This window comes from Dermacentor albipictus, chromosome 4 (genome assembly GCF_038994185.2).
Source record: "Dermacentor albipictus isolate Rhodes 1998 colony chromosome 4, USDA_Dalb.pri_finalv2, whole genome shotgun sequence".
Taxonomy (NCBI): Eukaryota; Metazoa; Arthropoda; class Arachnida; order Ixodida; family Ixodidae; genus Dermacentor; species Dermacentor albipictus.
The window spans coordinates 131,457,304-131,472,277 of NC_091824.1; the positions used below are offsets into that span (position 1 = coordinate 131,457,304).

General features: G+C 46.7%; 1 protein-coding gene across 2 annotated transcripts in view; it reads left to right on the forward strand.

The window, feature by feature from the left end:
- LOC135898350 (angiotensin-converting enzyme-like) overlaps nt 1–14,974 on the forward strand; it is a 44,851-nt gene that overhangs the window by 28,807 nt on the left and 1,070 nt on the right. For both annotated transcript variants that reach the window (XM_070537593.1, XM_065427231.1), the window contains exons 4-10: nt 880–1,079; nt 2,201–2,380; nt 4,170–4,437; nt 5,369–5,568; nt 8,110–8,296; nt 8,733–8,831; nt 13,718–13,840. In XM_070537593.1, the coding sequence (XP_070393694.1) occupies nt 880–1,079; nt 2,201–2,380; nt 4,170–4,437; nt 5,369–5,568; nt 8,110–8,296; nt 8,733–8,831; nt 13,718–13,840 (1,257 nt within the window). The remainder of the gene's footprint in view (nt 1–879; nt 1,080–2,200; nt 2,381–4,169; nt 4,438–5,368; nt 5,569–8,109; nt 8,297–8,732; nt 8,832–13,717; nt 13,841–14,974) is intronic.

The following is a 14,974-nucleotide window of genomic DNA, read 5'->3' on the forward strand; positions in this document are numbered from 1 at the left end:
GATAATTGTGCTTTTAGTTTGTTACCTGTATAGACAATCAAAATGAAGCATGGGAAGGAAGCGATGAAACGAGACTACGGACATTCTTTATTTTGTCCAGATATTCAACCTGAGCTAAACCACCGGTGACATTGTGAATTCTTTCCCTCTCTTTGGGCTCTTCTGCGTGGTGCTCTCGAAGTAGCGGTCTTACCGTGCTTCTGTTTCTCTATACCTATGTCTTTCCGCTCCTCTCACTTCAAAACTGTGTTTCAAAATGACCCTAGCATCATGTTTATAGGTTAGTTTCCGCAAGTTAGCCGCTGCTTTCTGCTACCTCATACACAATGCTCGTCGCGCTTGCAACTCGCACGCTTGTGTAGTGCCTTTACTGCCTGCAGTAACTTTACTGCGCAGCACTAACTGGTTCGAGTTTTAACCTTTCTTCAGTTTTTCCTGAAGTCACTGTGAAGAGTGTAATTTTCAGCAATTAAGCTAACTGCGTCACCTGCGGAAGATGTAGAAAAGTCTTAATACCTTTCTGGCTGTGCGCTAAGCACACAAAAATCTCTTAATGAACAAAGTACTGTTTAATGAATGCCCCGACAGGCTTTCTTTTTTCTAAAAGCAGTTTCTCACATTTAATGGCGCCATGAGAGGTGAAATGCAAATCCTTTGATTCCGTTGTTCCACCTTTATATCTGTGATGCGTGATGACGCGTTTGGGAAGGCATGGCTTTGATCTTTCGACGAGGATTGATGTGTAAGTGTGTAAGTTTTGGATACAATATTTAGGCTGTCCTTGGCAAGCGCAATGCCCATTATTGGGATTCTTTGGAAAACATAAATATGTAACTTTAAAGCAAGAGCGGCGGTGAGCAAACTACCTTCCAATTGCAGGAAAGTCTCCGAACTGCGCACAGCCATGATATCTTATTCTGCCAAAGAGAACTATAATGATTTGGAGCGCTACATGGCTGGGACAGCGGATCCGAGTCTGTTGAAGTCCCAGTGGCTTCAGTGGGCAAAGTGGCAGAACGCTTCCCAGATATACTTCGCTGCTTTGGTGTCCATGTTGAATGCTGCAGCTGTTAGTAATGGTAAGTGCAGTTCACACATTACATAACTAAGGTTGTTTGGCATAACGCAAGGGACAACATTTGGCACGCAGCAGCGAATGTTTGGCAGTGACATCGTGTTCATGTTTTCGCATAACAGAACGGCAAACTACAACAACCCCGTTTAGCATTGTTTTTTACAGTCCTTTCACTAACACAGCATTGCGTCAAAACAACACGTACTCGAGTCTGTGCACGCCATCAACTACACGTAAGAATGAGGATGCGTATTCGAATACAAAGCAGGAGTTACGGTAAATGGGCTCTCAAAAACAAGTGTAGGCCAACTGTAAAAAAGAACATAATAGAAACGAAGGCAGCCGGACTGCCGATAGCTAACTGTGTTTACTAACAGAATCCGCTGTTTGGGCGCGAACGCAAAGCATTATGCTGCTGGTGTCGAAGAAGACCGCCTTAAACAGGCACCGACAAGTAATATTTCTCTTATTCACATTCGGTTGGAGAACGTGGCAGGGCCGGTGGACTTCAACTCAACATCGTATTTACCTTCGTCGATCTCTGTGAGCCTAATATAAAGTTTAGCTTCTCTTGTTAAGACCTCTTATTGCGACCTGCATCCGGGCCACTATCGTCTCTTTTTCAATGGCACTTAGTGCCCTCACACCGGATGGCATCCAAGACAATACCGCTCTCAGGAATTCTACATAGCACCCAAATAGTGATATTACTGCACTGTCCAGAAAAAAAAACACGTACGGAATAAAAGACATGAGAGCCTACGCAGTCGCCCTGCCACAAGTTCGACATACGCCATTAAGATCACATGTAACGGCGCAATGAATAGCGTAGTGACTATACAACGCTACTCTTATTTCGTTGCGCCCCCGCTCCCCCCACGCCCCTTACTTCACGGACAAAGAATACTCCGCCTCTCTGCATCTGCCTGAAACATAAAGATACTGCAGGCAGTGATTGCATAGGGTCCCCGGACAATTCCCGATACTCCTCGTGGGTGAAATGTAAAAATACGATGTTTAATGCCATAATATAGGGCACGCTGTTATGCCATCAACGTCGAGACTTCTGTCAACTTCGTGTTTCGAGAAAGCGAAGTGGGTTGCTTTGAAAGAACTGTCGCGCAGGCTACCGCCACTACGCCGAGAGTTGGAACGAAGGCCTGGACGTGGAGCAAGAGAGCGCCCGCCTCTGGGAGCGAGTGCAGCCGCTCTACGTGGAGCTGCACGCTTACGTGCGCGGCGCGCTACTACGACACTACGGGAAGGAGCTTCGACCAAACGAGCCAATCCCTGTACACCTCCTGGGTAAATGCAGTTTCTCCGCCGTGTTAACTAACGTTCAACGTAACACTAAGGGCGCAGTCGCAAACCAAAAACAGTTGGTCAGCGTTTCTAGCAAGTAACCCGCTGCCGGAGGTGCTTTCGCTTCAAAGCAAAATAAAAGTGCTATTCCTCCTCCACCTTCCCCTTCCCCTTCTTTCCTAGTTTATTGAGCAAGTGCTGATACTCGCTACCGTGACTCAGTGGCTATGGCGCTGTCCAGCACAGGGTATAGTGGGTTCGATTGGCGAAAGTGGCGGCCGGATTCCGGTGCGGGTTGGAATGCGAAAACGCTCGGGTGCCTCACTCTGGATGCACCTTGAAAAAAACCTAGTTGGTCAAAACTGTTTCGGAGCTCTCCACTAAGGCGTCCCTCGTTTCCATATCTGTAGTTCCCGGGACGTAAAGCCCCCATAATTTCATTTTAACAAGCACCGACAGCTAGCGTGCCGAATGTCAAGATGTTGGAAAACAACCTGATCTTGTCGACTCATGTTTCCGTGGTATTTTTTGACAACAAATAAGCTGTTACCGCTACCCGAACGGGACGATGGTAGAGCCTTACGGTGACTTACTCACTTCTCTAAGGGACGTATCCTACGAAGCCGTTTTCATACCAAGGCGAAACGTGGTACGAAAGCTTTCATACCAATCGCTGGAACTTGACCATTACCTCTGTTAACTTTCCGTCACTCTGCAGGAAAGGTTGCGTAGAGCACTGTAAGAATAATTGGCCATTTCAAGTGCGCGGTACTGTTTCGCATATGTGAACTGCATGGGAACGTGCACGTCATTCTGAAATTTGATAAATTGCAATAACATAATTAATTGCATTTACGCACACAGTGTACGCACAAATATATCGCAATTGAATTTTGGCATTTACACAGAACAGCTGTAGTCACATAAGACTATATTCTTATGTAACTAAGTGACTGCGTAAGCAGTGATGCGTCCTTAGCTCATTTCCAATGTCCTGTTGTCGCTCTCTTTGTGGTCGCGATTAGTTAGTTTCTTTCTCCCCTTCGCACCTTGCATGAACTAATGTAATCAATAACCCAACAATAAATCACTTCTCTGTTTCAAACAAAACGTATTTGTCTATGCGAGATCTTTCTCTGGCTGCTGCTGAGCTTGAGGAAGCGGTTGCACTGACGTAAATTGACTGATTTATTTCACCGCGGCTATCTTTTATGGCTGTAGCAGTCTTCTACGGAGCAGATGATGCAGATAGAAGACAAAGGTGCACATTTTAAATTATCGCACGGCCGCACCAATACATCGCCACACACCATCCCACACGCATTCAAGGAAGGATGCCTCAATCACATGAAAAGCACTAACACGCACAGTGCTGACATCCCACAACACATATTGTATTAGCGGGTATCCAGGCTCCCCAACGTCTAAAGACTGCGGAGCATATCCCTTCAATAAACACACCTTGCGGGAGTGCCCCGCCACCTCCGCTTTCAAAGCATAATACTTCAATGTTACCTCCAAACAAGCGTCCCGGCAATAGGCAAGAGTGGAACACTCCTCCACGACAGTTCGAAAAGGTGTCGTGCCCGCTTGTGGTGCAGCACATCAAGAGTGTGCAGGACCGGGATGCCTGAGTCGATCAAAGAGGCCCGGGCTGGGGCCTTACTTCCTCCGATGCCAATAAACGTAATTTACTTCTCCCCTTCAACACGCCTGTGGAAGAACGGATGGGTGTGATCGCCAGCTGCTACCTGTCAGGCCGCGATGGAAGGTGACCCGCTTTTCCTTCCAGGCAACCCTTTCGGCGAGAACTGGAGAAACTTGGCTGATTTGGTAGTGCCGGCCGACCTTCGGAGGAGCCCCACTGAGCAGGCCGAGCCAGAGAGGCGTGGCTTACCGTCCGATTGCGTGAGAAGGGCCGAGGCCCACTACGAGAAGCTTGGTTTCCCACCGATGCCGCCTCTGTTCTGGAAGAACTCCATTTTCGAACGTCCTGGCAACAGCACCGCCATGGACTGCCACGCGACGGCGTACGATTTTGGCGATGGCAGTGACTTCCGGTGTGAGATTTTTTCATTCGTGTAATCTTTCTGGACGTGCATGTTTCTGCTTGCTTGAATGGCTGCCGGCATGCCGTTGGAACGTTGTTGTTGTTGTTGTTTGAGAGCTACGTGTAGGCTCGCTCATTTACAACTAGCTTCATTCAACGAAACATACCTAAAGGCGTCGTTTTTCAGACTATACGACTGGTGACATAGGCCCTTATACTGTTCACATCAATAAACTGTAGGTGCTTCTGTTTCTTAAGCTTTGTATTCTGCTGAAAAAAACAGTGATACTAAGAACTTTACGAGTAGTAAACACGTCTTTGTTTTGAAGGGATGGCCTCAAGGCCTGGAGTAAGACAGGGGAAAATGTCACCACCCTCATCTACTCAGAGAAGGGAATTTAAACCGGCCTTCCAACTATAAGAGAGGGGCGTGTAAAAACGATTTTTTTTTTGCACGCTGCCCCACGCAGGCCATCCTTAAAGCGACATATCAAGGTATCACTGCGTAGGCAAGGGACGCGGCAAAGGACATCAGAGATGCATGCTGTGGGGGACACGCCAGGTGAAAAGCAGTGTGCCATCAGCACGAATTCTTACACGAGCAGAAAAATTATTCGTAGGGCATTTTTCACAACAGCTTCTACCGGCTTCGAATAGTTTCTGAATCTAAGGGGTCCGTTAACTCAATCTGCGAGTCTAAATAATACCGCGGTGTCTCGTCGAACGCAGTGCATAGAAATACGAAGGCACGTCCAATTCACTTTCGACTTGCTCAGACGTCTTTACATACTACATTGATGCGACTCAGCACGTTTCTTGGCCTCGTTCACTTTCCGTCGGGGTCACAACCTAACTCCTCTCGTTGTGCCCTATCTTCCTATTGTCTTTTTTCCTCCCTTTCTTTTCTTTTCCTCACGCTGCTTTTTACCTGGCAAACGAAGGATCAAGGCTTGCCTGGTGGGTTCGAAGGCAGACGACGAGATCGCCTTCCACGAAATGGGTCACGTACAGTATTTCCTGGCGTACCGACACCAGCGGTCATTGTTCAGAACGGCGCCGTTAGCGGCCCTCCACGAAGCCATCGGGGAAGCCTTTGGCCACGCTGCTGCGGCCTGCGGAGGTGCCGGCTCGGCGCGCGGTGGTAAGTTTGGCGTGTTACTGTCACCGCAGCAAAAAGGCTGGCGCCTTGAAAGCAAAGCGTTCTTTTTCTGGCCGCGTGTAAACGCAGCACTGTCTGGTCGCAGTCGATTCCCCCCGGTCCCACTTCCTCGTTTTACTTCTGTTAGCCACGCATCCTTTCCCTTAGCGCATACATGTCTGCCCTTCGACGTCTATTCCGGTCAACCTCCCTATCGTCTCATCATTTAATTGCTTGCTGCTAGCGCTCTAGTTCAATTACCCAACTTCTTTTTGTTCGTAAGAGTTCAGCATCAAATAGGCTGCTAAGCAGCACGTTCCGTTAAGCTCTTACTACCCATGGGTCATATATACTGCCACAATGGAAAATTTTGTTTGTTCTTATTACTTTGCAGAAATTTGCTTGTTTTCACACTTTGTTTCACTCTTATTTTCTTTTGCGCTGTTTGATATTTATTTATTTATTTATTTAGCGAGATCTTCTCTTGGTTCTCTTTCCTCAGCTTGCATTAGATTAATCCTTGAATAGATTAGCAACAAGTGGTGCTATTGTGACAAAAAGAAATTCTACGCCAAACAAATGAAACACCTCAAAGATCGGCCGGAAGCGCCAAAGCGGCAATGCTTTCAGAATGAAAATGACGTTACAACGATCACCAGGGCTAACAAATGAAGGTAGCATAATTAAATGATCAACGTTTGTGCACCTTGCTGTGAACTAAAGGTACTGCTAAACATGATGATAATGATGATCAATAGATCGGACTGATGGTGCTAGTTGGTACTGCGTTACGTGAGATATGACGCAAACGGGGCACGCAAGACGACAGACTTCGTGTCTTCACCTTCTCCGTCGTCTTACGTACCCCTTTTGGGCTATACCTCAGGTAGTTGTGACCATGATAACAATGATGATTACAAATGAACATATAGTGTTATTAAAATGTGGATCGCTAAAAACTGGTCACATGCCCTCGACGCGTTCGTGGGGCATTCCCATAGCACTACCATATCTGTCCTGGTGCACTCCCATAGCAGATGTCTGATAATTAACACAAGGGTAGCTTCGAGCAAGTGTTTTCGCTTTGCAGGAAAACGTTGCTGTTGCGAAGATGGCGTAAGCCATGGATTTTGTGAAGGCCCTAAATACGTGCACCAGCAGCATTACCGCTAAATCTAGCTCCACCTGGCTATTTTCTGTTCCATATTCAAAAGATGCATTGGTAAATAGAGACAATTTAAACGCAATTTTGAAGGGATTGCTAGCGAAACATCATTTCTGAAACCAGCGTTCACAATTCGTTTTTCGTGGTCTAAATACTTTGGCGAAACGACGTCATAAGTCCGTCAAACTACTTTTGCAGTGGGTACGTCGAATGACCTAAAAGCTCCAAAGGCCTCCATGATTTCATCGGATGGACAATATTGTAGTTGATATTAAGAAGTGGAATTGGCCAGGTCGTGTGATACCTGGTACAGATAACCGTGGTCGTGTAAAACAACAGAATGGATGCCTATAAGGAAGGGAAACACTGCTGATGGCCGCAGGGAATTAGGCTATTTGAGACTAGGAAGTTTGCAGGCGGAGGCCGCAATTGGCCGACGCAAGGGAGGAGTGATTCGTGATCATTGGGAGAGGTCTTAGTTTTGCATTGGGCTAAAGTTTTTCGGTCACATGGGCAAATTTAGCGACACTTTGAGCAAGAGTGCTATACTACGCGGCAAAGAAAAGTGGCAACGAGTACCCGACAACAGTGGACGGAAAATGTCGTCATGTGGTATCATAAGAGTGTCGAGGCACAGCGGAGCTCGGTATAAAGAGCTGGGGCGGACGCATATCGAAAGCGATATGGCATGCGCCATCATTTTACCCATTCTGCGCTCAAAGGGTTCAGCCCAGCGCGGTCTGCGAGCATGGGAATATAGCGCGCGCTGTGCGATGGTAACGCTGACAGCGCGCTTGTCCTGGCCGTGTATCGGTGCGATAGAATAAAAACTTGTACTCGATGCCGTGGACCTGAATACCACAGACCGCCCTTTCTCTTAGTACCTCCGTGCCTCCGTGGCCGAGCCTGCGTAGATTCTGTGCAACAACAAGCCCCCGCCGTCGCGATTATCTCCTCGAAATCTGCATATATCCACCGAAGGCTGTGTCCCGTTGCACAATGCGGTCCTTGGCCATCGTGAAAGCGAGCTCGCATCTGCAGCAGAGACAAGACTGCGCTCGAGACGGTAATCCATGCGTACTGTGCGACAACTCGATTGGCTAAGACATTTACAGGGCGCAACGTGAGCAGATAACATTGTTATAGGGGTCCTCACAAATTTCATCCGACGCCTTGTCTGACTGCAAAAACGTATCCTTTTTTTTTTTCGTCTTCTCGATCTTTCATCGCCAACTTTCGAAAGGAGGAAGCGCTCTAAAGCCTCAAGTAAGGATGGTGTCGAGATATTATTTTAATTCTTTTTAGGCTTAGCATGGACGCTGACGCTTTGTCCTCGTTGGTTTGAACCGGAAATGCTTTTCAAACTGCGCACTTTGCAGAGCCGCACACCGATGGGTCCGAGAGACACCTGCACTCCCGTCGTGACACTGTGGGCAGTTTACTGCGGGAGGCTCTATTCAAGCTCGTACCTTTGCCCTGGATTCTCTCCGTAGAGAGATGGCGCTACGCGGTTTTTCAAGGCCACATCCCTGCCGAGAGCCTCGCCTCTTCGCTATGGGATTACCGGTATGCGTTTTTGCATACGGCATCGCCAGGTTATCAGTGTATCATTGCTTGGAGATGAAACGATGCGGGAAGCTGGCATACGGACAACCACAACTCTGTATAATGATGCCGCGTTTTTAAAGGAAGCTAACGATTAGAAGATGAAAATAAAATGTAAATAAAGAAGTAGATGCAATTAATTGTCTCACACGAGCAGTTCGCTGAAGCTTTGAACGAGCTGAACGTCGCCTAGACAGTCAACAAAATATACGTATATACTCGCGGAAAACGACCTTGTGTTGATTTATCGTAACGGAGAAAAGAAATGTGGTTCGTGCGATGTATCGCGGATCCACGGAGGACAGCTGCAGGAGCTCGCCTCTGACTTGCGTTCTCAATTTATATCGCGATGGTATTTGGTCGCCGTTACATATATCTCCTTTTTCTCTCCAAACAGAGAAAAGTTGCAAGGTGTGAAGCCGCCTACACCGGAGGCGAGGGGGTACTTCGACGTTGGAGGAAAGCACCACGTGTCCCACTTCATACCTTACTTCAGGTCAGAAGTCTTTCCTGTTCGCCATGAGTTACATTGAAAGCAGGCCACAAAAATAAGGAGGGACGCTTCTTTGTATTTGCAACGTAGCCTCCTTTGCGCTTCGTTTTAATTTCAGATAAATAGCAAGCGCGCGTTGAAGAGAACCATTATGTTGGTTTCACTCATTTGACTTCCTGTCTATGCCTAAAATGAATAAATTATGTTTTAACCACTTCCATTCAGTTCCGCATGCATCCGGCTTTATAAGCGGCATAAATATTTTCCTCAATATTCCAATGCCTTGTTTCTTTTCCAGGTTCACCTGCACTTGTAACATCATATATTCTAATTCAAGCTCCAAAATATGCGCTTTGGACCACTTTATGCTGATAAATTGGCTACAGAGCGAGTATATGTCAATTTTATACGTAATTACGCATAGCAGGTGTTCAGGCCAGTTATTTATTGTTCGAGTTTAAATTTATGCTTATAATACGAGTCGCACGAAGATATATAGACATCGCCGTGCGGCCGCGTTGTGGTAACAGGCAGTGGCCTGACCCGAGATCGTGAAGGCGTCTGTCATGGATGAATCCCAATAAATGAATATATACGAGAAATCGAGTAGCCATCCAAACAAGAGAGAAGTTCACAAGAACACGGAGGCTTGAAGTGATCATAAGTGGCTGAATGAGGGAAGGGTCGCAGATATACGCGTAATTAAAAAAAAAAGGAAGACGTTGCTAAGGAGAACAGCTGCCACCGTGACGAAGACAAGTTTCCTTGTCTAAACGTTGACTACATCGACATTCCTTGTTCGACCATTCTTAATCAACCCGATAGCGAGCGTTTTGTCGCGGGTATATATACTTATGCGATAGATAATGCATAGGCAGTAGAAGAGTGCGAATCTGCTGCCTTAGGCGACGGTGTTCTCGCCGTTCTTGTAGCTGCTTCGAGAGCACGAACCCTCGCGACTGCAGCACTTCGCAAGCATAGATAAGGCATGGGAGTGATCCTCCATCGCGTGCGCAGGAAGTGCGCGTGCAAAGCTCGCTCAACGAGGCGAACGCTGGTCTCACCATGTCGGTATCGAGCCTGCGGAAAGTCGATGTTCAAGCTTAAAATGGTGCAAAACGAGCGCATGTGGTGCATGCTAGAAGTGAGTTATAGATGGGGCACGCACACATGCATGCGCACGCACTGTCAGAGAGAGAAAAAGAGAGAGCTCGTGTCGGTGCTTTCCAATCGCCTGTCCAGTCTTTTGCGCCGTTCCGTACAGAATGAATGAATGAAAACTTTATTGTTCCACCGAGCTGGGGTGCCTGCCTCTTAACCTACACGTAGGTAGGGGAGGAGGACGAAGCAGTCCCCGCGCGTTGAGGACGGTGAGTCTTCACGGCCTCAACGGCCAGGTGGATTGCTCGACGCTGGTCGTCTTCAGCCTCGCTCTGGAGCAAGGCCTCCCAGGCTTCTCTACTGACAATGTTTTCCTTGGCCCCTGGGGAGCCAGCACACTCCCATATTATATGGTCTAGCGTACCCTTTTGCTTACAAATTTTGCAGAGGGCGTCATTATAGTCCCTCGTCTGTGTTAAGTAGATCCAATGTGATGATGTGTAATTGGTTCCCTGGAGGCGTCGCCAAATGCGAGCGTCCTCCAGAGAGAGAGACCGATGCGGAGGCGGAAAGATTCTTCTTTCGACTTTGTAGTGATCGACAATTTCCCTGTACGTGATCAGGCTATCTTTTATCCCTGGAACTGGCTGCTCTAGAGTTGCCCGGTGGTAGAGTGCTCGGGCGAGCGCATGAGCGGCTTCGTTGCCTGGGACTTCTTCATGGGCTGGTACCCAAATAAAAGTTATGTCCCTCCTGGGAGGGTTTTTGAGTAGAATGTGGAGGGCTTCTTCCGAGATTCTTCCTTTGTTAAAATTTCGGATAGCTAATTTGTTATCGCATAATATTACTCCCGCTTTTGTTCCCACACAAGCGAGCGCTACTGCAACCTCCTCGGCTGTACAGGCCTCCCTCGTGCACGTGGAGCACGCTATCTTAACGCACCCGTCGCCATCAACCACCGTCGATACCGCAGCCCCGTCTCTGCCGCAAGCGGCGTCCACGTACGCTACGTTATGCGCCGGTGCGTCTTTAAGTTTATTTATGAGAGCCTTAGCCCTGTGAGCTCTCCTCTCTTTGTTGTAGATAGGATGCATATTTTTAGGTAGGGGCGCGATTCGGAAGCGCTTACGCACGTCCAATGGAATGTCTTTCTTGTCAGTCGGGGCACCCCTGTCACATTGAATTCCTACCCATTCCATGATTTTTCTCCCTGTTTTAGACTGGCCTAATCTTTCCAACTGAGACACTCGTACTGCCTCAGTGAGTTCAACTAGCGTGTTGTGTACCCCCATTTTGAGGATGAGGTCTGTCGAGGTCGAGTCTGGGAGCCCTAGGGCTCTCTTAACGCTCTTCCTAATGATCGCATCTATTTTATCCCTTTCTTCTCGTCTAAACACAAGATACGGTGTGGCATACGCTATACGGCTGGTAATGAAGGCTTGCATGAGTCTGAGGAGGCTGTTCTCTTTGAGGCCCCTGCCTTTGAGTGAAATTCTCCTAAAGATCCCCGTTACCTGCGCCGCGTATCCTTCTAGCTTTTTGATTGTCGTGAGGTTGCATCCATTTCTCTGGATATACATGCCCAGAATTCTTATTTCCTCCACCTTGGGAACCTCATTTCCGTTTACGAAAACAGTGATGGGTCTGCTGCTTCCAGCGTGTCTCCTTTGATGTTTTGGCTCAATGATTAACAGCTCCGATTTCTGTGGCGAGCACGCCAAGCCTCTGCTGGCCGCGTACTCTTCCACCATATTCGCCGCTATCTGTAGTTTAAGCTCGATGGCTGCGTCACTCCCACTGTTAACCCAGATGTTGATATCATCCGCGTACATGCTAAATTTAATCGATTTAATCTTATTGAGTTCCGCTGGGAGACCCCTCATCGCTATGTTGAATAGGAAGGGCGAGGGCACTGACCCTTGCGGGGTTCCCTTGCTCCCAAGTGTGATACGAGGGGATTTTACATCCAGAAATCCGTACAGTTCCCTTCAATGACGTTGCTTTGCTGACTAGCTCGGATGTAGATCTAAGTGTGGTACGCGGTGGAGGTTGCAGTACGCCGTGTAACATTGTTTTCTTGATCCCACATGTACCGAGCACATGAATGCTTGACCCCGATGAACAGCATTACATCACGTGGTTTCCACCTGTGATGAGAAAGAAAAAAAGGCTTTATTCCCGTTGCAGACTACGATATTTCAGGCTTTTCATAAAAATAAAAGTAAGCGCAATAAAGAAGGTCAGCCGCCAGTGAGGATTGAACTCACTACTACTGGTTTACAAGGCCAACGCTCTGCCCCTGAGCAAAAACGGCTCTTTTTCTCTTTATTGCATTCTTAGCAACAATACGTACACACGTACAACTAGTTGATGATAAAAAATGTTATTGCATCATTTGAACAGACTATACTAATTTAAAAAGCCTTCAAAGATGCCATAACAAACACTGAGCCATCAAGCTCCCGAAACCACTCTGGCGCTTCCATTATGTGCTTTAGGGCATCGCACGTGCACGTGAGACTTACAATTAAGGGTTGCCTCGGCGACCGTGCATATATTGCTTGCAGCGACCGTGCGCGGATATTCCTTGCATCCCTACGCGTTTTCAACACGCTACTCATGCATAAAAGCGTTGTCATGTCAGCCGGTACTCCCTCCGCGTCTGCATATGGCAAGAAACGAATACCGAAAGGGCTTATCGGTAGTTATTCTTTTCAGAGTTCGTTTGAGAATATCCCACAAGAACACGGAGTCGTGGCAATCCAAGAAGATTTGCACAATAGTTTCAGGTTTATTAGATATGATGCAGCAACAGACCGCGGAACAAAGGAGCCCGTGCTTTGTAGCCATGGCTTCATACAGAGAAAGTGCCAGAATGCAATTGAAAAAGAAGGTTTTCGGTGAAGATCTAACAGGCATTCTTTTTTCACGCGTTTCAGTACATTGTGTTCAGGTCCTAAGTTATGCATCGTGCAATAGTCAGGTAACGGTTAGAAAACACCAACAAGATCGCGATGTAGTTTCCTTCGCCTCATGAAAGACAAAAAATCATTCGAAAAATGTGCTTTCAGCAAAGAAAAGAACGAACCAAGTTTCCTCAAAAAATCACTCAGTGTTTATGTTCCTTCATTCCTTGGTGAGGCCACCCATTAAATTGCTGCACTCGCGCTTTTATCTGCCTCCAGTGAAACTTCAACAGCTTTAGCCAACAGCCGTGGCACACAGGGACGTAAGAACATTTGTGACGTTTGCGTTAACTTGAAGCTGGGATTGTCCTTCACCGGCTCTGTAATAAATGCGTGGACACACTTTTGCTGAGCGGATGCACGTTGACAAGGGGACAGGCGCCGCTGCCTCCTAATCCTCAATCCGCTTTTGTATTTGCCACTTATTCCTCGTTTTAAGTTAAACTATACTGAAGTGCGCACCGGGTTTTGGATGTAGGTTCGTGCGAAGATCGCAGTTAGTGACTTTATCAAGCGCGATGGAATGTGGGCCCATGTGTTGTCCGCGATGTAACGCGCGCGTTCCTGTGGGTCATAGCAGCATCCAACTGTACGGCAATGTTATTCCGTAGCTAACGCAGGTCAGCTTTCTACCGTTAGGTGGTACTGGTTAGCTGGTAACGCAGATTTCCTTAGCACCATGGCCGAGCTGGTGGTAACCAATATGCGGTGTCCAGACAATACATCAGTTTCGAGCTCTGCACAACGCTGTTGTATGGAGCAGCGCGGAGCGACTACTAAGCGAACCGGGTATAATCAACTTATGCATCTGCTGCCTTACAGGTATTTCTTTGCGCGGTTCCTTGACTACCAACTGCTGAGGGCAACGTGTTCAGAAACACGTCAAAAAGCGCCCATGGTCTTTTGTTGCGTGGAAAGTGATACTCCAGCCGTTCGTAACATAAGGTGAGTAGGACTCATCTGCTTATCTCTGTGTTCTGCAGCTTACAGAATCGTAAATATTTGAACCAGTGGCGTACAGTATGTGATCGCTATGCCGATCTCTCTGTAAAGTTACCTATGGGGAATTGCAGTTTAAGGCTACAAGTTATGGCTGTGAAAGACACCGCAGCAAAGGGCTGAGCAATTAATTTTGGCGAAGTGTGACTCCCTAACGTGAATCGATACCACCTCGAACACAGGCTCAGCGTTTGTAGCAACCTAGAAAGTTCCGACTAAAAACGTTCCGGAGCGCTCTTTCTATAAGGCATTGTAATAACGAGAATTCACTATGTAGACTATATGTAAACCACTTGTATACATCAGTGTACTTATATAGTACAATAAACAAACATCAAAACTATACGAGAACACGTCCGCTCACGAATTAACGCATTTTTCCATGCCGCACGGGACAAGCTATGCATATACATTCAGAATGCGTATTCTTTATTCATTTCGCATTTGTACAGGAGGCGGTTTTGGAGTTTTGAAAAACTATCATGAGTACCTCCTATGAGTAATTTAGAATGTAGTAGTTAACGCATTTTGGGCAACAACGCATTTCCAACAGAGTAAGGAAATTAGAACATATAAAGCAACTCGGAACATATAATGCCTAAAATATATGATAAGCAAGAGGAATGCAGAGTAATGCATATGTACAAGGCAAATAGAAGTTGTACAATTTCTAAACAGTAAAAAAAGCGACTAGGTTAGGAAAGGTAATCGGAGCGTAACATAAAAAACAAACACATAATTATTTAACATAAATATGCTTACGACATATCTTCGAAGTATTTGATCTAAAGCTAGTTGTGTTGTTAGCAGGTGTTCCTGAGCTTTATTCTTAAACATTTGTGTTGTCCGGCTAGATTTAATATAACATGGCAGTCCGTTTCATTACGCCATAACTAGTGATTATTAGTGGAAGTAATAAGAAACTGTGAGATAAATATCGTCTGTTGTTTCAGTTAGTTATGTGTAGAAATATTAATTGTGCCTAAAAATACTTCACGGTGTAATATGCGCTATATCAGCATAGTTACGTTGGGCTGAAGCAGGTAGCTTAACATTGGTAGTACGCTGTAAATTCGTACT